The sequence below is a fragment of the Clarias gariepinus genome, chromosome 7 (assembly GCF_024256425.1).
Source record: "Clarias gariepinus isolate MV-2021 ecotype Netherlands chromosome 7, CGAR_prim_01v2, whole genome shotgun sequence".
In the NCBI taxonomy this organism is placed as follows: Eukaryota; Metazoa; Chordata; class Actinopteri; order Siluriformes; family Clariidae; genus Clarias; species Clarias gariepinus.
In genome coordinates this window covers 27,829,924-27,856,040 of record NC_071106.1, presented here as the reverse complement: position 1 = coordinate 27,856,040, position 26,117 = coordinate 27,829,924, and the positions used below count along the sequence as shown (strand labels likewise).

Genomic DNA, 26,117 nt, shown 5'->3' with positions numbered 1-26,117 from the left:
GTTTTGCAATAATTCCACTGAACACAAACATTCCTTTATTCATTAATTTGGTAAAGTGTTTCTGTTGTGTACTTTCACTCTATTTTCTCTCTCTCTCTCTCTCTCCTGACTGGAGCATGACTCTCTTGAACTTTGTAACTTTAACTAACACACACTAGCAGGGTTCTGTTGTGGAGGCAGCTGCTTTAGTAGAGTATCAACGTGCTTTTAAAGATAGACAAAGTAATTCGCAGAAGAGTAAAACTGAACATTATATTCAGACCAAGTATGTATTTGTCTTAGTATTCATCAGTTTTAAGATTCTGTAACCGTATAAGCAGGTGTGCATTCATTTTCTCTATATACACATTTGATTCAGAGCCAAGGTTTCAGCAGTACACAAAGTACAAGTATATTTGCTACTCACTAGTGCAAACATTTCGATTAGATAAGTTGTTCTTGCCTTAAAAGCAAAGGAGCGGAATTCTCTGACTGGGAAAAATTGGCCTGAAGCAGCTGCCTCCTGAATTAAAGCATCTGAATGAAACACAATAACAGTAAAGATCTGAATGCTTGGTACTTGAAGAATAACTTTTTTCTCTCTGCCTGACTGATTTGTTCTGCCGCTCATCCCTCTCTCCACTCTCAATGTTTTTCCTCACTCTTGTGGCGGGTCACGCAATGGGTCATGTGATCGGGGGTGTTTAGTCCACGGGGAATGTGTGGGTTACGCATGAGGAGATGGAGACCCTGGCCGCTACACCACCCACGGTTAGTGACCAGATCTGGAAAAGTTCACCCCTAACCCTTAATACCCTTCATATAATTTTCTTTATTAATTCATAATGCTAATTTTCTGTTTTTAAAAGTCCATCTACTGTATACTGTACAGTATGTGTTTAAAACGGTGTGTTTTTAAACAGTCTGTATGAAAGAGACAGTTAGAGGAGACGTGATAAGCAAAGGGCGAGATTAAGTAAATGTGTGTGTGTGTGTGTTTTCTTTAACACTAATGCTATAAGTGATAACCACTTTAAAGACTCACTAACAGTCCTTTCTGACTTCCCCCATGCTAACGCTAATCATGCTAACACCAGGAGGATGACGAGGGCAGCTGGGCCCAGGTTCGAATCTCTCTCTCTTGCTTTTTTTTCCCTTCTTACCCTAACTAATAATCACAAACCTGATACTAAGATTCTCACATAGTGGGTACTTAAATGGGTTCTTACCCTGTTCCTACATGTATGGGGAAGCTATGCTAATACATTGTATAGGCTTGTCAAGAGGATTGATTATTCAAACTTTACTTACCAATGTTAAGCTCCGCTCATGCAATCAAAATGCATAACTTTAATGACTTTAATGATATCTTCCAAGTCCTTGTTTGTGTTTTTCCCCACTTTGGACCTCTTTGTTTGGAGTGATGGGTCTCTGCAGAGCAAAAGTGTTTTTTTATTTTTTTTAATTTAAGCTAACATTTTTTTCACTGCAAGTGTGAACGCTCTTCACTCCCAACACTGAAACGTCACAATTTTATTGTCATCATCAGCTGTCTGATGAAAATAAATGTTGTAAGTTAGCATAGTGTGTGTCCAGTGCTTACTTTGTATGTACCATGTGCAGACTCTGGTTTATGGAGACATGAACCACGAGTGGATCGGGAATGAGTGGTTGCCCAGTCTGGGTTTGCCTCAATACCGCAGTTACTTCATGGAGTCTCTAGTGGACGCACGAATGCTAGACCATCTCACCAAGAAGGACCTGCGTGGCCAGCTAAAGATGGTGGACAGTTTTCACAGGTACGACGAAAAAATCTGTAAAGAATACACACTACACTGAAAAGGTAGTATCAGTTCTTTGCATGCAGTCCTGTTCCGAATAGGTCCAGTAAAAATATGAAGTATGTGGGTTTACTGGGAAGCAAATGTGTTACTGGACTTGAGTGAGAAAATAGAAATGTTTACGCACAAAAGTGGAATGTGTGCGGTGGCTGTATTTTGTTCCTGTTTCAGCTCTTTAAAATTTTTAATTAGCTTTTGAAACAGGGGAAGCTCATATTAGGCCTTCATCATAAAATTCATTATGTTCTTTGCACTTTTCATGCCTTTTGTATGACCTTTCAAAGTTATCCAGATCCCCAAAACCCACATTTGACCAATCACATCCCATTCCCTGAGAAGGTTTCGTCAAGAGGCATGGCTAAGTACATTTTCTTTGTCACAGCACTTCAACTCAGCCAGTCCACCTTGTCATACCAGGAAAGCTAAAAAGACCTGTATTATGAGTCTCTCCTCATAAGAAAGTCTACTAAATGGTTTTGCAAAAAGCAGGTCAACAATATTAGTACCGTCTGCATCTGCCATTATGCACAGCTTGCTAGCTGGCTAGTTTACATTATATATATTATATACATATATATATATTTTTTTTGTTTGTTTGTTTTTATTTAAAGAATGATTTGTACAAAAAAAATGGTTTATATCACCAACAAACAATACAGAGTGCAGCAGTTCGTCGTACCACTTCACCTGCAAATCCGCATGGACTGAACTCGAATCTCTGTAGCGCTGATGTATACTTAAGACATGCTGCCAATCAAAAAAGGAGTTCCGCCATTTAAACAGCTCCTCCAATTATCACTGACCCGCCCACTGCTTCATTCACTGTGTGCTCCATTGCCCAGTGAAGCTGGGCTTCAGGAAGGTTTAACGCGCTGTGCTGCACGGAAATGTATGACAAGAAAATCGCGTCAAACAATCTACAATAAATACCTGATTCTGAACAAGCTAGTCATGAAGTTAAACGCGTTCTAGCGCACTTTTATTAAACGCAATATAAATACGACAGTGCATATATGAGCATTTATTTTCTGAAATATTAGAGGTAGCTTCCCTTGTAGTCTTAGAGCAGCTGCACTGATCTACGGATAAGTCAAATGATTGAGGAGATATCAGTTAGTATGGACACAGTCTAGAGTGTTGACTGAATGTTACACTCCAAACTTTGGACACACCTTTTTTAGTTATTTATTGTTCCACATCCTAGAACAACACTAGAAATTTCAAAACTATATGAAATAACACATATGGCGTTAGGTAAATAAGTAACAACAAAACCATCCAAAACTTACCTCGGCTGCAGAGGAGAAGTTCATTAGAGTTACCAGCCAAAGAAATCACCAAATAAAAGTACCTCAGTTTAGAGAGTTTATGAATGCTTTAAAGGTCAACAACTGTTTAGTGGAAATAGGTGCATATTTTGGATGCCTTCAACATTGTTTTACAATGAAGAAAGAATGAAAATCAGGAAAGGCCATTTAGAAATTAGAAGGTGTGTCCAAACTTTTGATTAGTAGTGGCACTGAAAAAACGACAGGAGGAAGAGTTGGAGGTAGCAGAGATGAAAATGTTGAGGTTCTCTTTGGGAGAGACAAGTATGGATAGGATCGAGAATAAGTTCATCAGTGGGACAACCCATGTTAGATGTTTTGGAGATAAAGTCAGAGAGGCCAGATTGAGGTGGTTTAGACATGTTCAGAGGAGAGATGGTGAATATATCAATAGAAGGATGCTGAGGTTGGATTGCCAGGCAGGAGGTCTAGAGGAAGACCAAAGAGGAGATTTATGGATGTAGTGAGAAAGGACATAAAGTTAGTTGGTGTGAGAGAAGAGGATGCAGAGGATAGGGTTAGATGGAGGCAGATGATTCGCTGTGGCGACCCCTGAAAGGGAACAGCCGCAAGAAGTTATATATTATTATATAAGTTATAATAATGTAATATTAGTAACAATGCTACAAAGCTCTTGATGCAGGTAGACATTTGGATCTGATGTTATTTCTTTTACAACCCACCTGTAGTGTGTGTGTGCGCGCACGTGTGCTTTGTTTCTCATACTGTGTGCGTTTGTGTTTGTGCTTGTGATTTTGTCCATCATCCAACAGAAACAGTTTCCAGTGCGGTGTGATGTGTTTGAGGAGGCTAAATTATGATCGGAAAGAGCTGGAGAAAAGACGAGAGGAATCCCAGGTGGAGAATAAAGGTCAGTTCGTCAATACATAATAAAAATCATTGGGACATTTGATAAAGGTTGCCTTTTTTTGTTGACTCTAAAATACCAGACCGGACCCTTAAATACTCAAAGTATCTGTAAATACTCCTATTTGAGAGTTATGAATATAACAAAATTTTCACCATTCTGATGTGCAACATACTGTAGCTACTGTTAAAGTACAGCCCAGTAAATATTAATGGTCAAGCTACTTATACAACTGAAATCATTTCAACTGGGAATACACAACTTTATTTGTACAGTGTGTACAGTATTTGGCCTAAAGTATGTGTATATCGAACAATCATGGTTGTGTACTTGTTGTCTAACTTATAGTCTAAATTCATGGGCATTAATATGGAATTCTGGAAAGGTCTTCCGTCACCAGTTAAGTCTGCTAATTCACTGTCTTTGTTCTTTGTTTAACCAATCACAACATATATATATACTTTCTATTATTCATGCAGATGTTCTTGTGTGGAGTAACGAACGTTTGATTAAATGGGTGCAGTCCATTGGGTTAAAGGAATACGCACACAACCTCCTGGAGAGTGGTGTGCATGGAGCATTAGTTGCCCTCGATGAAACATTCGATCAAAACACGCTCGCCTTGCTGCTGCAGATCCCTACTCAGAACACACAGGTGGGCCTGGGTTTAAATATTATAATTTTTTTTTTTTGCTTTTGTCAACGTCCAATAGGGCGTTGGGATGAGGTAATTAAATAAATTAAACATTTTAGTTGCATGTAGACAGAACATCGCAACATGCTCACTTTATTTCCACTTATTGATGCTTGAGTTGTTGTGCATACACAGTGTATTTTGCCATGATTTGTAACTCTTTTTGTTTGTATAATTTATTGTTTTCTGCACTGTAGGCGAGATCAGTTCTGGAGAGAGAGTACAATAACCTGCTTTCTATCGGAACAGAGCGGAAACTAGAGGAGGTGGGTCCAAAATTATATTAATTTCAAAAACACAAATGGAAAGATTGCTTTCTTACATTTCAAAAATAGAAACAAAAGCAGGCCTACATTACCTGCTGTGGGTTTCTTGTGTGATACTTTCCCGACTTTATTTGATTAAGGAAAACAGAACTGGCTGTTCAAGCCACTAAGTAAAAGTGCTGTAGGAATAATGTGGATTTAACTCTCTTACGCAAAAATGTGCATGTCTGTCTGGTTTCTAATAATAACTTACTTTGCAGGAACCGAATCAATTAGTCTGTCTCCCCCCCAACAGTCTAGCACTACCACGGTTTATAATGAGTTCAAGGGTAAAATACAAAACACTCTCTCTCCCCTGTTTTTTCTTTGCTGCAGGATGATGATAAGAATTTCAGACGAGCTCCTTCTTGGAGGAAGAAGTTTCGGCCCAAAGACGTCCGTGGCTACAGCTCCGATACTCTACCCGCTAACTTTAGAGTGACCAACAGCACATCCACTTCACCTGCCATGCAGCCAAAGAAACACCAGCTGGACGGTACACACAATTTTAAAAATTAATCTACAGCACATTTAACTAATATTATCCAAATACACATTAACACACCCAGTCAAATATCATCAACTGACCAAACTGCAACAGATAGCATTGCCCAATACACATTCTAAATACCAACATGGGACACTGCCATATTTACCAGACAACAAATAAAACAGTATAATTACCCAGTACATGTCTACATGCCTTTAAAACCATCAAACACCAATATTCTTTTCCAAAGACTAACATTAGCTAATGCACATCGATATTTACCATCAAGTACTACCTCCCAGAAAAACCATTGCTCCATAAACACTGGTGCAAGTTATACTTTCTTTCTGTTGCAAACTTCCCATTTTCTAACCAGGCTAAGGACTAGCACTTTCTTTAGCATAGTATGGGGTAAAGGGTTAAGGGTCTTCTCCAAGGACCCAGCAGGGGTCACTTAGCGATAGCAGGGCTCAAACATCTGACCCTCCGATTAGCAACCCGGAGCCTTAACCGCCTGAACCACTACTGCCCCAATAAAATTAAACCTATATTAATAATACTTATAATACTTAAGATGATGCGTTTGTTTACAAAATCCAGACGTGTGCATACAGACTAGATGATGGGAGTGGGGGGGGGGTGCAGGGGTAGCTCAGTGGTTAAGGCATTGGACTACGGTTCAGAAGATCCCAGGTTCAAACCCCACAACCACCAAGTTGCCACTGTTGGGCACTTGAGCAAGGCCCTTAACCCTCAACTGCTCAGATGTGTAATGAGATAAAAATGTAAGTCGCTCTGGATAAGAGCGTCTGCCAAATGCCTAAATGTAAAAGTAAATGAGTGTGGGGAAAGGGGACAGAGATATTTAGTCAGGTGGTTTGGTACGCTTTACGTCGTATATTCAAGTTAAAGGTGTATAGGACTTACTTTGTTAGACTTAAAAACAAATCCAACATACAGCATGCTTCTGGAACGTAACTCATTTGTAAGTAGGGCGACTACATGTACCACCAGACACCAACATGTCATCCTATTAAACATCAAGATGATTGTTTAAATACTAACCAGCCTCTACTCAACAACAACAAACTGCATCACTGTCCAACACACACCTACATTCACCATGAAACAACAAACTGCAGAAGTGTCTATCCACACCGACATTTATCATCAAGTTTCATAACCAACATACCACATCATGCTCTGAAAAATACATTTACTGGTCAATAGACACATGTTCTCCAGCACAAGACATTCACAAACACCCCAACACAGTATTCCTGACCACAAATCTGTTTTCACACTCACTGTTTACACACAACGCTAACATAATTAGAATTATGATGACGTCGGTGCGCTCTAGGCTTTGTGGGAGAACTTTGTGTAATGTCTGTTGCACTGATTGAAATAACCAACTCTGCTGTGCTTACTACTTACAAAAGCCTGTTGCATGTCTGTCTGTCTGTCTCTTTTTGTGTCTGTTTGTGTGTGTGTGTGTGGCAGCGATTTATTGGCTACACATGGTGTTAAATTAACATTGACCCACTTTCTACTCTGTTCAGAAGCTCAATGAGTAGAGCTTGGAGATTAAATAAAGAAAACTAGGCATTTAGGTCAATAGGAACCTAAAGAAGGATCTTAAAGATGTGATCAGCCTCCCTCATCAGAAGATACCAGTTTTTTACTAGATCATGGGGGAAAAAATCTACAGTAAATACTACAGTAATCTACAGTAAAATACTACAGTAGCCTAATACACTTGTACTATTTATGCACAATATATATTTATATAGTCTGTAAAGTCATCTAAGGGCAGTGACATAATGTACATCAATAATGTCCATTTTAGTTCATATGTACAGTATGGCAGCCCCAGAAGAGGGACAACATTGCTTTGAGGCCTCTACAACTTGCAATTAATTCATACAAGTACAGAAATATAATGACTAAGTACTGTGTTTTGGTGAAAATCCCAAACTAATCCAAGGATACAATTCTTACTGTTTTGTGTGTATGTGTATGTGTTTCTAACTGCCTGTGCATGTGCCGACTGGTGCCGCAGGGAGTGTGAGTGGCGTTCAGAGGCTCGACACTGCTACAATCCGAACATATTCCTGCTAACCCAAAGCCAGGGTGAGTCAACACCGTTCAGACTCAATCCCACATTTAATCCTATTCAGTAATATTTCTGATAGACATGTGAAAATATGAAATATTCATAACATTATAATTGCTTACACTGTTTATTAACAGTTTTGTGTAGAAACATCAGTGGCATCTACTTCAGTGTTCAGCATGTTGGCAAAAAGTGCGTCTCATATCAAGCTGACTAACACAAACTAGATAAAAAAAATAAAAAATAAAAAAAAAACCTAAAGCCGGACTTGACGACTCTTCATTTGGCTTTGAAGCGATACATAAAAAATCACAGCTACATGGAAATCACAGCCACACCATAAAGAAATCACTCTGTAATGTACCAGTGGGTCCTAGACATGCTCTGGAGTATAATAAAAAAATAAAATCATGACCACTGATGAGTGGACTGAACATCATTGATCACCAGCAAACGGATGACAGTATCATGAGCACCCAAGGTTCATTTATGCCCACTTGGACCAAAGGCCACCCCGTCCTGTCTGATCCAGAAAGACACCAGAACCCGGTGATCCTCAGGCTGCTACATGCAGGGCTTTAGCATGCAACAAGTTCACTTCCTCCGAATTTCCCAGCCGTCAATCCGATCAGCACCCATGCAATGCCCGGGCAATCAGTTCCGATCCACGGAGGACCCATTATGCAACCCACAGCACCCAAGTATCCACTTCTAATGCCCGTAGTCTTGTAGTCAAAGTCACCCAGACTAGAGGAATTGACAGAATGTTGGGCTTAATGTTGTGTGTTGTAATGTTATGGCTGATCAGTGTGTGCATAAAAAGATTAACTGATCTAAACCTCATCTTCAGATCCTCTATGGATTGCGGCTCCTTTATATGTGGAATTTTTGTGTTTTATTTGGCGTATTTAGCAGATGAACATGCAACTGTACTCAACATGCAACTGTATTCAGAGAGACTTCCGAATAGAAGTCTAGAATAGTAGAAGTGTTTTAGAATCTCTTATGAAAACACTCTAAAAGTACTTAGAAAATACTATTTTAGTTTATTTCTAAGTTTATTTATTTTTAAAGTCCTTTGTTTTGTAAAAAAATTAGTACTATTTGTACTATTTTATCACAATTGATTAAGGAACATGCAAATAAACAAATATTTTATTTATAACTAAAGAAACACCTGTGTATAAAAGGGAAGATGGAAGGGTTTGTCTGCACACATCTGTAAACAGATGTTTCAGCTCATATATTATTGACATTCTATATTGTGGCTCAGAACTCATATTAATATGCTAACAAGTTTCTAATTAAAGAGTCATATGCTTCAGCGTTCAAGGCAGTAACATGAACGTGTTTCTACCTCTCCCACTCTTTTCTGTCCTTCTCCACTCGTCTGTGTCTCCATCCGTGTCTTCCTACACTCATCTGTCTTCCTTTCCTCTCCTCCCTGCTCTCAGTTTATGCTCATTATCTCTATAGGTGAAGTCTCTGAAGACGAGGCGCCCCCTCCAGGCTGGGAGTGTAATGCACAAGGACTCTGAGATTTCGGAGGGTTTATCACGACGTCTGTGCCGTAGAGGACGTGTTTTAGATTTATGGATTATTCTATTTATGGGACATTTCATTCATTTAGTTATGTTTATGTATCATTTGCCTTTCTTCTATTCTTTTTTTTTCATATCATGTCTAACTCTTTCAGGTGTAACTGAATGTATTACAGATTTTTTTTCTCAAGTTTGTACATTTCTATCTAATCTAATCTTAATTAATTTTTTTTTAAATAACTCATCTCCTTAATTGTCCATTTCGTTGGTTTGTGATGACAGAAACTGAGCTGATTTAAATTTTGTGACTGATGTGATAATTTCATCCCCTTCTGTTCTTTAAATCCATTAGGCTGTTGATTTTATAATGATGTATTATGTGAATATCAGAATTGGTGCATATCCTCGAGCATTTGTTCCACAGACTATATGGAACTTATTATTATTATTATTATTATTATTATCATCCCCTCTGTGTCTCTTTCCTCTCTCTTGTGTGATACCAAAACATGTGATAAGCCATAAACAGTAGCAATGACGAGGGCTACTTTCGGATGCATTTTTCAGCAGTCGCCTTTTCCACATGCTGAATCTCTCCATTCCTTTTCTCCTGCACATGAGACACGCATGAAGGACGTGTGTATAGGTGTGTGTATATGTGTGTGTGCGTGTGAGCGCTGCTTCTCCGCTGGACCAACCGCACTGTGGCCTACCCTCTAATTGCAGTGTCCGAAAATGGCGCGATTTGACCCCAAACTCTACATCTGACTAAGCCTTACTTCTTCCCTCTGATTTTATTTATTCTGCTTCTCCTTGGCCTTTTAACCTTCTTATGAGTCATATCAAATGTAAAGGCTGGACTGTATTATAGATTTAAGAAGTCAACATTTTTTACCCAAAGTTACCCTACCTTTTTTGTCTTTTTGATGGTTTTAAGTCTCAAACGCAATTCCAATCATGTGTTCTTCTCTTCGTTGTTAAAAAAGATCTCTCATCTTGTAACAGAAATGCTGTACAGTCTAAGTACTTATGAACTATTTTTTATCACAGTATTATTTATTGCTTCCTTTCAATAAAAAATACTGATCCCTATTTTCCACTGCCAATAAAAAGACTAAGTCTTTGCTTTAAAAATATTTATATCGTGTGTCTTTCTTGCATAAGATTAGTCATGGGTCTGTAAGGAATAACTCTTGATGGGGTGGTTTGATGCATGACGTGGATTATATTACTATAACTAAGTCTTTAGGTATTGTATTCATGTTATTCCTGCATAATTATGTGCACACATACAGTACATATACATGCACTACCGTTCAAAGGTTTGTGGTCACTTTCTAACTCCATGATGGTTCCTGATTTTTGTTTCTTTCTACATTGTAAAGGAATGCTAAAGGCGTCTAAAAAATGCATTAATCTCCTTTGAACATTTAATGGTGAGATGTGTCTGCTACTTATGCTCTATAAAGACTTCATAACGCCTCTAATCTGAGGTGCTGTTAATTGGTCATTTTTCAGGCTGGTAACTCTAAATGAACTTCTCGTCTGCGGCAGAGGTAGGTTTTGGTCTCGCCCTTCTGGGATGACCTTCATGAGAGCCAGTTTCATTATGGTGCTTGACGGATTTTACAAATGCACTTGACAATACTGTTCTTGCAAGAACTATTACAGAAAGGCTGACCTCTGTCTTAAAATAACCACTAACTTTTGTTTTTCTTGTTCTTACGTAGTTACCTAATTCCATATGTGTTATTTTATAGTTTTTGAAATCCCCAGTATAGTTGTAGAATGTAGAAAATAAATCACTAAACTAAAACAAAGAAATTTGCAAGTGACCCCAAACTTTTGAGCGGTAGTGTATGTATGTGTATATATATATATATATATATATATATATATATAAAAACACTCAGAAACAGAATGGCCAAGTTTTGACTTTGCTTTACATGCATGCAGTAAGGATGACAATCCTAAAGTAAAAAGGAACATTTTGATCGTGAGCACACTTATAAATGAACGATGCAATGCTACGAATACACTTGTACACTACTATTTTAAATGGAACAAGTTAATTAAAGCTGTTGCATGGATTTTAAAATTAAGGAGTTTACTTTTGGATCTTTTTGGAACTTTTGGATTCGGATCTATGCCATGATGATTTATGGGATTTTAGAGTGCAAAGGGGGTCCAAATCAATAGGAAAAGCGTGTACCCAATGAAGAGGCCTAAGTGTACATTTGTTAAATTATGGCTTTTTTTTTTTTTTTTTTTTTTTGCTGTTACATTTCTGCAAAAGTACCAGCTCATGGTTAAATGTCCCTGTGGTGACTCCTAACGAATGACCACACTTGCAAATGTGGTTTGTCCCCAAAATACTTCCACAAAGTTGGAAGCACAGAATTTTAAGTTGTCAATTTTAAATTTGTTGTTTTAGGTTTCAGTCTCTTACATATCAATATATGTTACTAGATGTCATTAAGGTCAGTTTGTTTTTGTTTGATTGTCTCTTTACGAATTATAATTTACAGTTGTGATAGGATGGATAGCACTGTCGCCTTGCACCTCCAGGGTCGGGGTTCGATTCCTGCCCCGGGTCTGTGTGCATGAAGTTTGCATGTTCTCCACGTGCTTGCTGGGATTCCTATGCATACTCTGGTTTCCTCCCATAGTCCAAAGACACACAGATTAAGCTAATTGGCGTACGTGTGTGTCTTGCTATCCATGTTCTGGGTGTACCCCGTCTCATGCCCTAGGAGCCCTGGGATAGGCTCTAGTCCCCTGCAACCCTGTTTATAGGATAATGGTACAGTATAGACGATAAGTGAGTGAATGAGAGATACTGGAGGCATACAAAGTGCTTACATATGCAAATTATTTTCATATAAAAAAATAGTATTATTATTATTAGTAGTAGTGGTCGTAGTATTGACGTTAAATAAATTAAAATAGACAAAAAAATACCATTTCAGAAACACTATTTTAATTTTCATTTCCATTTTCGATCACAAGGGGCGCTGTGACTGTAACCCGGAAGTTGGGAGGAAAGTGGGAACACCGGAAGACTGGAAGCTGCGGGAATGCTTCCAAGCTGGCGTTCATTTTTTTTAAAACGCACCCATGTTGTATAATCCCGCCTTTCTTTCTCTAACAGGCTGTTTCCCCTGCCCATCAAATGAGCTTCCCGTTGGTTGACAGAAGTAGCCAATGGTAGAGCAGATACCGAGTAATCTAACTGCCAATCCTAGCGTAGAGGGTGTGGTCTTATGAATACAGGTGGGGAAAAGATAGAACACCTCTCGCCCAGGCTTCGACCATTTTCAGCGTTTAGTGGTTACAACCCTGATCTGATTTTCTTCTCGCTTTTGCAAAGTTTAACAGGAAACCGGAGTAAAGCGGTAAGTTAAAATATATAACTGGAAGAAAGTGGTGGTATTTGAATATTCGGGCATGGAACAGAGTGCTATACAGACCAGAGAGAGAGAAATAAATTCTCCCCAGAGCAGGAAATACCTCGTACTGGAAATCCCTCTCTGGAGCAGAGTTTCATTAATTTCTCTCTTTACAGCTTTAAAAATCTAGTGCTGGATTAAAAACAGACCTCTGTGTCAATGTCATATATTTTAAATATGTTTAAAAAAAACAATATTGCTGGAGTTAATTAATAATTAATGATTAATGTCGGGTCATGTGCTCACTTAATGTTTTATTAAAATAAATATTACTTTGATTGTATTGCACACTAATAATGTGTCTTGAATATGTCAGTTTAAATGATGAAATAATATTTGATCAGGTTTAAAAACCTATAAAAATCTACATAAAAAAATCAATAGATTAATACAAAGTATTATATTAAATTCTATTTCGTATCTAAAAGTGCAAATTAAATTGTATACTTTCTTTTTTCATGTAAAAAAAAAAAGGCAAAGGCATGTTTTTTTTTTGCTTTGTATTTGGCTGAAATGACAGTTTGCTGCAGGCCTCTCATACTCCTGTAAAGTGTGCACTTTTTTGGGTGTGGTTAAAGGTTAAGATTGTTTTCATTTTTAAGTGTAAGAAAGGGGAAGAAACAGTATAGTGATTACTGAGTGTCATATCATTTGAGGAAAGCGTCACCTTTTAACTTCAAGTTCACATCAGATGTAAGTTAAAATTTTATAAATTAATGTAAGACCCCTTCAGTTTACACTGGGACTTCCTCCTCTGATGAGAGAGCTCTCTGACTTCGACCGACAAGGAAGATTGCCAATCTGCATTCAAGGTAAAGGATTATTTTGACATGGGAGGTAAACTTGGGTGCATCATTTCACTTCACCCCTGAATCAAAAAATTGAAAGCGAAGACCGACTCGCCACCTCCCAAAATATCTTGAGAAACTGCATCTGCAGGTAAAGATATGGCCAGTGGGACCAATGTGGCATCATTCATGTGGATTTTCTACAGCGTGATGTTGACATACAGAGTTATTGATCACTGAAGGCGCTCTCTTTCTGGGAGTCATCCCCTGTAGAGCCCCGACCTCACTCCAAGCCATTTACGTATGTTTGGGCCATTAAAGGAGTTCCCGGGAGGCCAGCGTTTGGTACTGCAGAAACTTTCTACCTTGATGATGTACAAGCACTAATGAAATGCTGAGAAAAGTGCATTAGTGTAGCCAGGGGTTATATAAAAAAATAAAGGTAGTTTATACTTTCATAACATTTTGTGTTCTGGTATTATAGACCATCAAAGAAACAAGAAAAGCTGCAGATTTTCTGTGCTTTTCTGAGCCTTGGTGTGCTGATAAATCTAACACACAGTGTGGATATTGTTATCATGGACTCCTTTATCATATATTGTCTTCTTCTTCTTTGTCTTGCGGCTGTTCCCTTTTAGGGGTCGCCACAGCGAATCATCTGCCTCCATATAACCCTATCTTCTGCATCCTCTTCTCTCACACCAACTAACTTCATGTCCTCTCTCACTGCATCCATAAATCTCCTCTTTGGTCTTCCTCTAGACCTCCTGCCTGGCAGTTCAAACCTCAGCATCCTTCTACCGATATATTCCCCACCCCTCTTTTGATCATGCCTCTTCACCTCTTTTCCACACTCTCCATTGCTCTGGACCGTTGACCCTAAGTCCTGCACCTTCTTTACCTTTGCTCCCTGTACCATCACCGTTCCTCTTGGGTTCCTCTCATTTACACACATGTATTCTGTCCTACTGCGGCTAACCTTCATTCCTCTGCTTTCCAGAGCATACCTCCACCTCTCCAAATTTTCCTCCACCTGTTCCCTGCTCTCGCTACAAAGCACAATGTCATCTGCAAACATTATAGTCCATGGAGCTCCTGTCTTACCTCATCTGTCATCCTGTCCATCACCAGAGCAAACAAGAAGGGGCTTAGAGCCGATCCTTGATGCAGACCCACCTCCACCTTGAACTCTTCCGTCATCACATACAGCACATCGCACCACTGTCTTACAGCTCTCATACATGTCCTGCACCTCTCTAACATACTTCTCTGCCACTTCAGACTTCCTCATACAACACCACAGCTCCTCTCTCGGCAACCTGTCGTACGCCTTCTCTAAATCTACATAGACACAATGCAACTCTTTATTACCTTCTCTGTACTTCTCCGCCAGCATCTTCATATATTGTAATGTCCTTAAAAATGAGTTACAACTCCTATGTAATCATGTACGCGAGGAAGGAAGGATTCAAACCATTTCTTTAATTATTAATATGATGCTACTCGGGTTCAGATGCGTTCACAAGAGTGAAAATAATAAATGTGGAGCGAGGATGCTAAAAAAAAAATGTTCAGGGTTGAAAGGATATAATCTGCAGCAGGGATATTTTATTACCAGAAAGGTGAGATTTTCCAATAACAGCACACGCCAAAGTGTTTTATTCTTTTTATGCCACAGTTGTTTACAAGTGCTAAGAAAATCGCGTTTATTAAAGATGGCTCTGGGCACTTTCATGCAAAGGTCACCCATAATTTGGGGATGAGGGGGAGATATATAATTAAATAGTTAATTGATACATTTTATAATTTCCATTAGTACACTGTTCAAGTAAAACCGGGACTTTGATTGTGCAGAATAACAGAACACGGTCATGAGATATAATTCCCTGTTACACTAATAACCCTGTCCCAGCATTTCACTAGTGCTTGGAGACTATTGAGGTAAAAGTTTGCCTTCAAGGACTGCCTGCTTCACATCTGAAACGCTCGCCTCCAAGAAACTCCTTCAATGGCCCAAACATGTTATGTCTTTGAGTGAGGCCTGGTCTGCATGCAGATGTGGCAATAACTCCTGTAATGTGCAAGTGGTGGTTGTAAATGATTGATTGTGTCTAAATTTCTCACACATACTTGCGTTGATGATAAGTTATCTGTGAATTCTCAAGGATCAGGTGCTTGACTCGCCTGATGGTCACAGAAATGACTGCTTTAATCAGTCTGTCGTTATTAGGCCTTCATTCACACAGCCCAATGTACATTGTAGCAGCTATTAACAGTTATTCCCTTGTTAAGCTGTTTATAGTTACACTCTTAAATATGATGAGACTGATACACTGATACGTAGTCGTGGTTCTGGGAAACTTCCCAAGCAAAGAAAGTGCCAAAACTGGAGACCACAAAATCAAAGCAAGTTTCATCATATTACTGGTTACATTTACTTGGCCAATAGTTTTTTAATCTGATTAGAGATTTCAGCTTAACTGCTTGCTTACATTGATGCCGATCCAAAGTAAAGGCGTGTTTACATGCAAAAAGATTTTAATCTGAATTGAACGTTCTTTTGATTTGCGCAGTATAGTTCTGCTTGATATGACGCATTTATCCTGCAAGAAACAGAACTTCGATTTTGCGGGAATTCAATCTATTAAATATATAAAACTAAGGTAGACTTGCATGTCATGTGAACAATATTTGCATTTCTGTTTTTTATTATTATTTTTATTAGCTTTTAATTTTCTTAGATTTATTATATCTTTGTGCAAAGAAGTTGCTGCTCTGTTTTTTTTTATACAAGAAGAGAGCAGAGCACATCTCATCACGATTGCTAAACTTGCAGAAACTCCCGTCCTGTCAAGATCTCCCCCATGTGGGGCAGACAAGCGAGATCCTATTCTAAGGATTGTTAAAGGTTTAACCCCCTAATTGAGTCCAGATTGACATTTCGCTCCAGTGCATGATGTGTTGGGCTCTTATTCCCATTATTAGTGAAATGTCAACATCCACGTAAACACAGCTACTGATTATAAATTTTTTGTCAACTTATGTGGCAAGTTCTTTATAGCAATCCCTAATAATCAGCTGCTAGTATAGAACTGGTATCTTATTTGGATGAGCGGTAATATTATCCTGCTAGTATACGAAAATGATGCAACACCTTTACTTAACATTTTCAACTATAAACTCTCAAAGCTGTGTATTTTAAGTATTAATCACTGCACAGTCTGTTCAGATCCCAACAGATTTTTTTTTGGTGGTTTAACATTACCGTTTTCCCTACACTTGGGTATTTAATGTGTGTGTGTAATCTGTTTATTTAAAAAAAAAAAAAAAGGTGTAATTGCACCCAGGAAGCCGTTAAAACATTTTTCAGTTGAGCTGCTGCTTCAGAAGGCATGTGGCACATTTTATCCAGATGTTGTACAACTGTTCCCTACTTTCAGAAACACTAGAATCCGCAGTTGTATAAAACAGTTAATTCCGAACAAAGGATAACAGAAATTAGGTGGTCAAGAGCTGCTTTTTATATTCTCTATTACATTCACCTCATCGTTTTTTTGATCTAGAAACACGTTTGACTGCTCAAGATGATAATGATCAAGATACCAAAACAGATTATATGCCGAGGTGTAAACTTGAGATCTGTCCTCATATAAGAATGTGAAATTTTCTACTAACTACATTGGCTGTTATAGATGGGGAGAAAAATCTAATCATTTAATCGAAAATCTTTTTTTCTTCTTCTTCTTTTTTTTCAAAAAGTTTTGTTCTAATTTGTGTTTGCGTTTGAGGTGGCAAAATGTTGCTGTTCCTCTATGATCCTGCAGGTGGTGCACTCTAAACTATTCACACTGCACAGCATCCTGTGTGGTAGGAGCAAATTATTTACTATGTTTGTTTAGAATTGTACCAAATTCTGGAAAAAATATTCATCAGGATATTGATAAAATCATGATACTTAAAGAATCGCAATACAAATTTAATCACCACCTACAGTAGATACTGCGATAATATTGTATTAGGTGATTCCTATCCCTATTGTCTATATATCTTTGTGCAATTCTCATATGTGGACCGTTGGGTATAATTGTTTAGAAGACAATGATTAAATTAATATTTATTAGGAGCTAATAAAGAAAAACAGTTTGGAGAAAATGCACTGTACATAACAGTAGCGTCCAAGTCTCAGGAGGATAAATACTGTTATGCTAGAGCAGATGGAAACTCATTTGAAAAACATCAAGCTATTAAGTGTGCCGCTTAATAGAATATGTAAACGTTTGTCAAACTGTTGGTGTTTATTTCTTTTAATAGTATACAATAAATACACCTGACTCTACACGGTGAATCCAAAATCCCTTACATTCTTTATAATAGTTCTCTTGTCTACTGTGTGTTTGTGTGTCAGATGTGGAAATCAGCGGCCGGTCATTCTCTCTCCGTTAGTGTTGACGACGGAACCGACGACTGGGAGACAGATCCTGATTTTGAGGTAAGAATATCCATTTGACAAAGATGGTAAAGTAAAATTGCGTAAAAGTCCAAAAGTGCTCGCCTTCAAATTTTCTGAAGAATCAAAAATACTTGTATTAGCTCACATTAGCCACTCTCTTTCTCTCTTTTTCTTTCTTTCCTTTTCTCTTTTTTTCCATCTCTCCCTCTCTTTCTCTCCTTCTTGCTCTTTTTCTCTCTCTTTCTGTCTTTCTTTTTCTCTTTCCCTCTCTCTTTTTTTTTTCTTTTTCTCTTTCTGTCTTTCTTTTACTTTCTTTCTTTCTGTCTTTCTCTCTCTTTTGCTTTCTCTCTTTGTCTTTCTTTCTCTTTTTCTTTCGTTCTCTCTCTCTCTCGTGCTGTTTTTTTCACTGTCTGTAACCAGCTGAGCTTTTAATTTGAAAATACCTGTAACTGAGTCATAAGGGCAACAAAAACACCTCTAAGCGTTACAAAACACCTTTAAGTATGTCACAAGAGAAACACGATTATGCATAATTGTCAGAAGGTGGTGAATTTCCTGCTTCAGATACTAAACACCACTGTAGTTATGTAATACAATGCTATGCTGGACTGTGGTGAAGTAAACATGTGGAGTAAAAATAAAAAGTACTATAACCACTAATAAATCTACTCAAGTGAAGTACAGATGCGTGAAATTATAATAATTAGATTAGATTTAACTTTATTGTCCTTGTGCAGAGTACATGTACAGAGCCAAGGAAATGCAGTTCTAACCAGAAGTGCATAAGTGGCCTATTTACAATACAATGTGATTATACACACAGAAGATGCATTTGGTAAATAATTGGTATGGAATAATCACATTGTATTTATTTATTGACATCACATTATTAAGTGATGTAATGAAGCAATTGTATCTATTTACCTTTCACCTCGTCTTAAAATGTGAACGTAATACAAAGGTCCTCATAACCAAGTGTAAATAACCAGTATAAACAGGTTTGGGATCTGAACTGCTTCCTTAGTTTTGTTTCAAAAATGTTTCAAAAACTAGTGTAGCAACTTTTAAAGAAAAGTGAGTAGCCTTAAAATCTTTATGAATTATACTGCATGCTTAAATTGTCACACGCTCAATTAAACAGTTTCATAAAACAGAAGAATAAATCTGTATTGAAATGAGAACTGGCTTATAGAATCATCCGAAGTGCCGTTTTAGCTTTGAGAATCTGTAAGCTCTATCTGAGTGACTTCTGACTGGCTGCTGAGGAAGAAAGCACTTCTGGCTTCAAGATGGCTGCAGTGGCTGTTTTTAGCGCGGCGATAACATTACTGCAAATGCAAATGTGGAAATAATTATCAAGCGCTGCATTATGCAGCACAGTGTCTGAGCTTACATTAGCAAGCGGGAGACAGTGAAAAGTGTGTGTCAGAAACACACACTTTTCACTGTCTCCCGCTTGCTAACGCTTGTGTATATGAACTGTGTTGGCTTTCAGTCTGTAAGAAGAGAAAAAGCTAGTGATAAAAAAAGGAAAAGATAGACCTGATTAATGATTAGCACCAAATAAGAAACCTCAAATGGTATGTTAACTGTAAAATACATGTAAATAAATGTAAATGTTTGTTTAGAACTATAGGGGTGTGAATTTTCTGCATTTACATTATTACCTTAAGAGCTTACCTCAGGAGCTGTGTGTGTGTGTATACTGTATATATATATATATATATATATCTATATATATATATACACACACTATATATATATATATATATATATATATATATATATATATATATATATAGTGTGTGTGTGTGTGTGTGTGTTTGTGCATTTGCAATTTATTAAGGGATATAATGTGAAACATACAAAATATGTGAAAAGATTTGTCCAAACCTACCTGGCCCTATCTAAAAAAGTAATTTCCCCCTAAAACTAATAACTGGTTGTGCCACCAGTTATATAAAATAATAAATAAATAAATATTTTTGACACAAATACATCTTTGGTTGTGATGGACTTAACTCTCTAGCACTTTAGTAATTTACGCAAAATTGCGCAGGCTTAGTAAATCTAGTGTTAACAACAAGAATGCCCCAAAGTGCTTCACATAAATAATAATATAATATAGTAATCTAATAAAATTAAAATAAATAAATAAATAAAAATAATATAATTTTATAAAATGATATTAAAAAGGAACATAAAACAATGTGAGTTTTAAGATGGGACTTAAACACCCTCAGTGATGTGGCCTCACGAATGGTCACTGGTAGGTCATTCCACAATTTGGGTGCCACCACAGAGGACGCCCGATCACCCCTGAGCTTGCATTTGGTCTTTGGTACCATCAGTAAAAGTTTATCTGATGATCTTAAGAGACTGGGATGGAGCATAGGGCAGATCCGAGAAGTAGGGCGGGGCAAAGCCATGTAAACATTTAAACGTGACCAAATTTGGTACTGTACCGGGCGCCAATGAAGAGAAGCCAGAACTGGAGAGATATGCTCTCTTTAACGCATAGATGTTAATAGTAGATGCTGAAAGTTTTGGATCAGCTGTAGTAGGGCGGGACGATATGGCTGAAAACTGTATCACGATATCAGTGTTTCATATCGGTCGATATCGATAATTATTGTTATTTTTATGACCCATTTAAAATAAGGACCAGGAGAAAAATATATTACATTTAAACATTTTTATTTTAAACTTAACCTTCCTCTGATCATAATCCCCTCAGTTATTATGACAGAAATGGCAATAACCATGGAAAACTCAAGTTAACACAATTTTACCCGCTGTTGCGGGAGAGAGGTTGATTTTACGGCAGCTGTTTATGAGAGTGTAGTCCAGTGCAGGCAATGTTTTGTGGGTGTGAACGCGGAAATGTGAGATGAGCTGGAATATAAACCCTGAACCTGTTTTCTTTTAGTAGTTTTTGGTTTGATTTAAGTACGGATTCCAACCGGAAGTTTGTAATATCGCCTGACAACGCAGTAAATAAAAGAATAGACATGCATCGACTCGTTTGTCTTTCCCATCAGCGCCATCTTGTCTCCTTTTATACTTCCTGAATCACGACCGTACTACTTCAGGGTCGGTCGCGGAGCGAGTGCGGATGACAGCAACCAAACTAGCTTTGCGACCTCTGTTTTCTTCCGACAAAGAATAAAAATTATTGAACGTTTTATCGAACACATTTTTTATTGATATCGATCACGTGTCTATCGCGATACATATCGGTATATTTTATCACCCAGCCCTAAGCTGTAGTCGATGTAATGCTGCCTGAGAAAAAAAATAAATAAATACAGAGCATTGCAGTAATCAATGCGAGTGGTGATGAAGGCATGGATGGCTATTTCGAAAAGCCTAAAGAACAAAACAGGTTAAAAAAATTGTCCAATTGCCTTAACTGAAAGAAACTGGACCGACCACAGTACTAATCTGTTTATTAAATTTAAGGCCATGGTCAAAAGCAACCCCTAAATTCAATGCTGTAGGTTTAACATACTGCTCCAAATCTCCTAAATCCAGAGGTGGAACTCTACCCCTGGCACCAGGACCAAATACCAAAACCTCTGTCTTTTTATAATTAAAATTGTAAAGATTTTGGGCTAACCATGCCTTTGTCATCTAGACATGTTAACAGAGCCTTGACAGAGTAGCCTTCTTTTTTGTTTTAACGGCAGATAAATTTGACTGTCATCTGCATGGCATCTCCTTTCATTGCTATGATTTCTCAGGATATAGCCGAGTGGCAAGAGAGAGAACGAGAAAAGGAAGGGTCCAAGGATAGACCCTGAGGGACCTCATATGTAAGAGGAGCTGACTCAAGATCTCCAAGACTAACAGAAAAAGTTCTATCAATAAGATAGGACCTAAACCAGTCTAGAGCTGTCCCCCTAATTCTCACCCAGTGTTCTAAGCGTGACAGAAGAATATCATGGTCTACTGTATCAAAGGTAGCTGTTAAATCAAGCAGCAGAAGAATCCCCAGAATCGGTAAAACGATAAATGTCATTTAAGATTCTTAACAGAGCAGTTTCAGAACTGTGAAGAGCCTTAAAACCAGACTGAAAGACCTCAAAAATTGCTCACCAAGATAACGTATTAGTTGTGTATAAACTACCTTCTCCAGAATCTTGGACTGAAATGGTAGCTTAGAGATTGGTCTGTAATTAGACAACACAGACGGATCAAGATTTGTTTTTTTTAACAAAGGCTGCACAACTTCATGTTTAAATGTACTTTTTTTGTTTTGTTTTTTAAGTGTGTTTATTTCTCTAGACTCATCTTTTAAATTCATTCATTTATTTTTGTGCAGAATGATGTGAGTGAGAAAGAGCAGCGATGGGGAGCAAAGACAGTGGAGGGGTCCGGACATCAGGAGCACATCAAGTGGGTTATCATAAAAATGTTTTATCATAAAAACATTAGTGACATTAGTATATGTCAAATATAAAAAAAACACTCTTTTAGTATTGTATAATTATTGCCTTTTCAAATTTCGTGACTACATTTCTTTTATCTGTCAGTGTTTAGTTTTTTTCCTTTTTTAATTTAAATATTTTGGCTTGTTTTTATATTCATATTACCTTTTTAAAATTTGTGCTGTTTTTATATACTGTAGTATACACACTATAGTAATATATATGTATGACATTTATAACATTACTATATGTTCCTTTTTGTGTTTTTTTTAGTATTACATTGGTACTTTTGAACTATACCTTTTAATTTCTGTTACTTTTTTATTACATTGCACATTAAAGGAAGTCATTCATATCATATTGCTCAGAGAAGTAAACTATCTGAGTTAGTATTATGTGTTGGGCAGTCCCGCAGATGACACCAGATGTGTGTTAGGAGTGTACACGTGTGCAGCACTTTCAGAGATTTCAGTTCCTTATGAGAGGATTTCTTACCCAGCCATTTCAGCTATGAGTATAACGTCTGAATGAAATGATGTGCGTGAGGTGAACGGTGTTAAACATTCCGAGTGTTTTTCTTGCTCCTTCAGCATCCACAAGCTGCGTGAAAAGGTGTCATGTGAGCACAGTGATCTGAAGCAGCGTGAGCTGGAGACCATGCCCAAAGCCTCGCATGGTTATGGGGGCAGGTTTGGTGTTCAGGAGGACCGAATGGACAAGGTGAGAGCCGTGTTGTTGTTGTTTTTTTTTTCACTACCCTTTTTCTCACATGGTGTTTTTTTTTTTTTTACTTCCTGTTTCTATGTTTTTCACCGTATTTTGAGGAGCTCATCGGCTTGGATCCTGATAAAACAAAAAAATCTGCCTTTTTAGATGATTGTCTACTTAACTCTTGGGGAAACCAGCTTTTATAAAAATGAGGTCCTTGATAAATCCACATTGTTCATTGGTTAAAATCCTAAATTTATTATTTTTTCACAGCACTTAATTGTAAAATTAAAAATGTAATTTAAAACATGACTACAGTATGCACGATATGAAGTTCATGTCCCAAGTTGCACAGCAGTAATTGCCTTGAATTCAATTCAATTCAATTCAATTTTATTTGTATAGCGCTTTTAGCAATTTTCATTGCCGCAAAGCAGCTTTACATAGTCAAAAGAATTATTTAGGTTTGTATGAAATGTGAATTTGTATGGATCAAAATGGTCAGTTTGTCCCTGGTGAGCAAGCCGAGGGCGACAGTGGCAAGGAAAAACTCCCTGAGATGGTAATAGGAAGAAACCTTGAGAGGAACCAGACTCAACAGGGAACCCATCCTCATTTGGGTGAAACAGAAAGCAGTAAATGATCTGCATTTATACAGTGTGTTAGGTGGCAGGCAGTTCAGCTATGAATGTCCTACCAAGGCCTTTCTGAAGTTCTATAAGGAAGAATGTGGTAACTTGGCAATCACGCCTAATGCCAGAAAGGCATTTTTATTACATCGTACACAGCAGGTCTTTACATGACAAGAAGAATGTGGTATTTAAATGTAAAAAGTTAGGCAAGACTGATGAATCAATATGCAATTCCAGGTAAAGACAGTGTAATCGTAAATGACAAGTAAAGACGCAACATAATTCATTAAGAACAAATTGTTTTTTTTTCTTTACAACAAATTGTAAGAGAACTAGACCTACTAGAGTAAGGCAAATCAGCCTTTTCTAAATCTTTTGCAATAAGACACTTCTTTTTGGGGCATGTGAATTCTTATTAGTACTGCATTTTTAGGCCTCGTCTGCCATGCATTGGGCGAGCTGCAACTTGCAGTTGTTGCAAACACAACAGTCAGCTGTTTTGGTGTATCAGATTATGTTCTCATGTGGTTATTTTAATATTTCTCGTATGGAAAAAGATGAAACCCATGGTGTGTTTAAAAATCAAAAGAAGTTGGAACACATTATCCATTACAAAACCTTTCAGCTAAAAACATGAAAAGATTCATACCTCCAAACACTTATTTTTATATACAGTTACAGCTCTAACCTGTACAACATAAATAAATTGTGGTTTTGTGTTTGTCTTGGGTTTTCTAAAAAGGCTCCTCGTAGAATATAAAATTAGTGCATGAAACACAGGAGCGTGAGCTTGACACACCAATGTGGATTGAAATGGCCACGTGTGCTCTACATCTTGTTTCATCTGGAAGCAGGCTGCCTCAGTGGGCAGGATTTCAGCTCTGTTGAAAACTCTGTCCCATTCACAAGGCAGCATAAAGACGGACGACATCTGAGGCACTATGTTTTGGACAGATTTCAATAAGCACCACATGTGCGCTTTGTGTCTTCCAGTGGGATTGCAATCCCATAATCATGTTGCTCCATGGTGGCACTGGTGTGTTGTCCACCCAACTGGATCAGACTGGTTTAGGTTGTAATGGCTGCTGATGTGAGCTTTTTTCCCTTGCTCCTCTCTGTCTTTCTCTCTATGAAGCATGTTGTATCAGCAGGCTCCTGGCTCACCCTTTCTTTTATGATTGACTAACAAGGGGAGAATAGACATCTCTATGAAAATAGCCCCGTCCACAAACACGCAGCATGGTGGTAAAAGATGAAATTTTAGAAACACATACTGAAGAAGTAGAACTGTGCCGTCTTTTTGGGTGGGGGCTAAGGTAATGTGGTGGTTCTGGCTTTGGGTCTACTCAACAGTAGGGCCTTGGTTCAAATCCCAGCTATGAGACAGTTTATTGTATCCTGTCTCAATTTGAAGAATGGCACCAGTCAAACCAAAAACAGCAGGAAGAAATGCTGGATGCCTGAAACCAGAAATGTGCATAAATGTAGTGCAATGTTTAGAATAATGGGAGCAGCTGGTGTCAGGAAAGAAAGTGCTACATTTACACAGACATCAATCAATCAGTCAGTCAATAATTGCTTTTAAATTTTATTTTTAATTACGTGAGTGTGTCTCTGTTTATATTAAAACTTCTGTCGGCTGCACTCTCTTTTTAGCACTTTCTGTTCAGGTTTTCCGCTTTCAGTTTAAGGCTACTGTTTTGACAGTCACTGCTTTGCCAGTGTGAACGTGTTACATAATTCCATTTGTAACTGCAATTTATGTCCAACTTGTGATTTGCACAAAAGTAGAGCAGCATGCCGTGATTATTATTATTATTTTCTTTTTTTTTTTTGTGGTATAAGGGTGTACCTGGTTGCAAACAAGTGCATTTTGAGTGGAAATAGAAGTTCAGGGAAGGTCGCGCAAGGGTTAGCAGTCAAGAAGGAGTCGGATTGGCACTCTGTCCAGAAGTCTGGGGCAGTGAGTGAGGCACCCTGTAGTTTTGATGTTGCTCCATCGGACTTTTACCTGTGTGGGTCCCCTGAAAGCGATGTTGCTTCTGATGAAGAAGTGAAGACATCGGCGCATTCATGGCTCGCAGCTCTGGCTAAAAAAACTTTAAATGAGGGAATATGAAAGCTTGATGACGGATGGACAAAGTGTGTAGAAAAGCAAGGAGATTAAAAATGATGTTTCATCTTTTCTAAAAGTTAATTTAAATATTTAACAGTCAAAGTGCGCATAATTTTTGACTCGTACATCTGTCAACACCTGTCATTCACCTGAAAATATTACTTAATGATGTAACCATTTCTTGCTAAACAGCCTCTGTGTGGTTGAAATTGTTACCAATTAATATCAATTGCCATTTTCCATAATCGATCGCTTTAAATGAACTATAATTGATGATCGTTTCATCAATACTGGAAACCCATCTGAATGTCTATAAATGATTAAAATATCAATTGTGCATGTTCCATTGTGTAACTTTTTTTTTTTTTCCCCTTAAATGTTG

General features: G+C 37.8%; 2 protein-coding genes across 12 annotated transcripts in view; both read left to right on the top strand.

Moving 5' to 3' along the window:
• The window catches only part of ppfia1 (PTPRF interacting protein alpha 1), a 66,304-nt gene extending 56,008 nt beyond the window's left edge, over nt 1-10,296 (top strand). For 2 of the 8 annotated variants that reach the window (XM_053500040.1, XM_053500036.1), the window contains 8 exons: nt 688-750; nt 1,077-1,103; nt 1,603-1,778; nt 3,922-4,019; nt 4,496-4,671; nt 4,908-4,976; nt 5,352-5,511; nt 9,098-10,296. In XM_053500040.1, coding sequence (XP_053356015.1) covers nt 688-750; nt 1,077-1,103; nt 1,603-1,778; nt 3,922-4,019; nt 4,496-4,671; nt 4,908-4,976; nt 5,352-5,511; nt 9,098-9,159 — 831 coding nt within the window. In that variant the 3' untranslated portion in view covers nt 9,160-10,296. Of the gene's footprint in view, nt 1-687; nt 751-1,076; nt 1,104-1,602; nt 1,779-3,921; nt 4,020-4,495; nt 4,672-4,907; nt 4,977-5,351; nt 5,512-7,567; nt 7,639-9,075 lie in introns of all 8 variants that reach the window. The other 6 variants (XM_053500038.1, XM_053500037.1, XM_053500041.1 and 3 more) reach the window with 6 other exon arrangements.
• Nucleotides 10,297-12,421: 2,125 nt separating this feature from the next.
• Nucleotides 12,422-26,117, top strand: part of LOC128527787 (src substrate cortactin-like) — a 28,112-nt gene continuing 14,416 nt past the window's right edge. For all 4 annotated transcript variants that reach the window (XM_053500372.1, XM_053500371.1, XM_053500369.1 and 1 more), the window contains exons 1-4: nt 12,422-12,557; nt 17,805-17,888; nt 22,174-22,247; nt 22,870-22,999. In XM_053500372.1, coding sequence (XP_053356347.1) covers nt 12,426-12,557; nt 17,805-17,888; nt 22,174-22,247; nt 22,870-22,999 — 420 coding nt within the window. In that variant the 5' untranslated portion in view covers nt 12,422-12,425. The remainder of the gene's footprint in view (nt 12,558-17,804; nt 17,889-22,173; nt 22,248-22,869; nt 23,000-26,117) is intronic.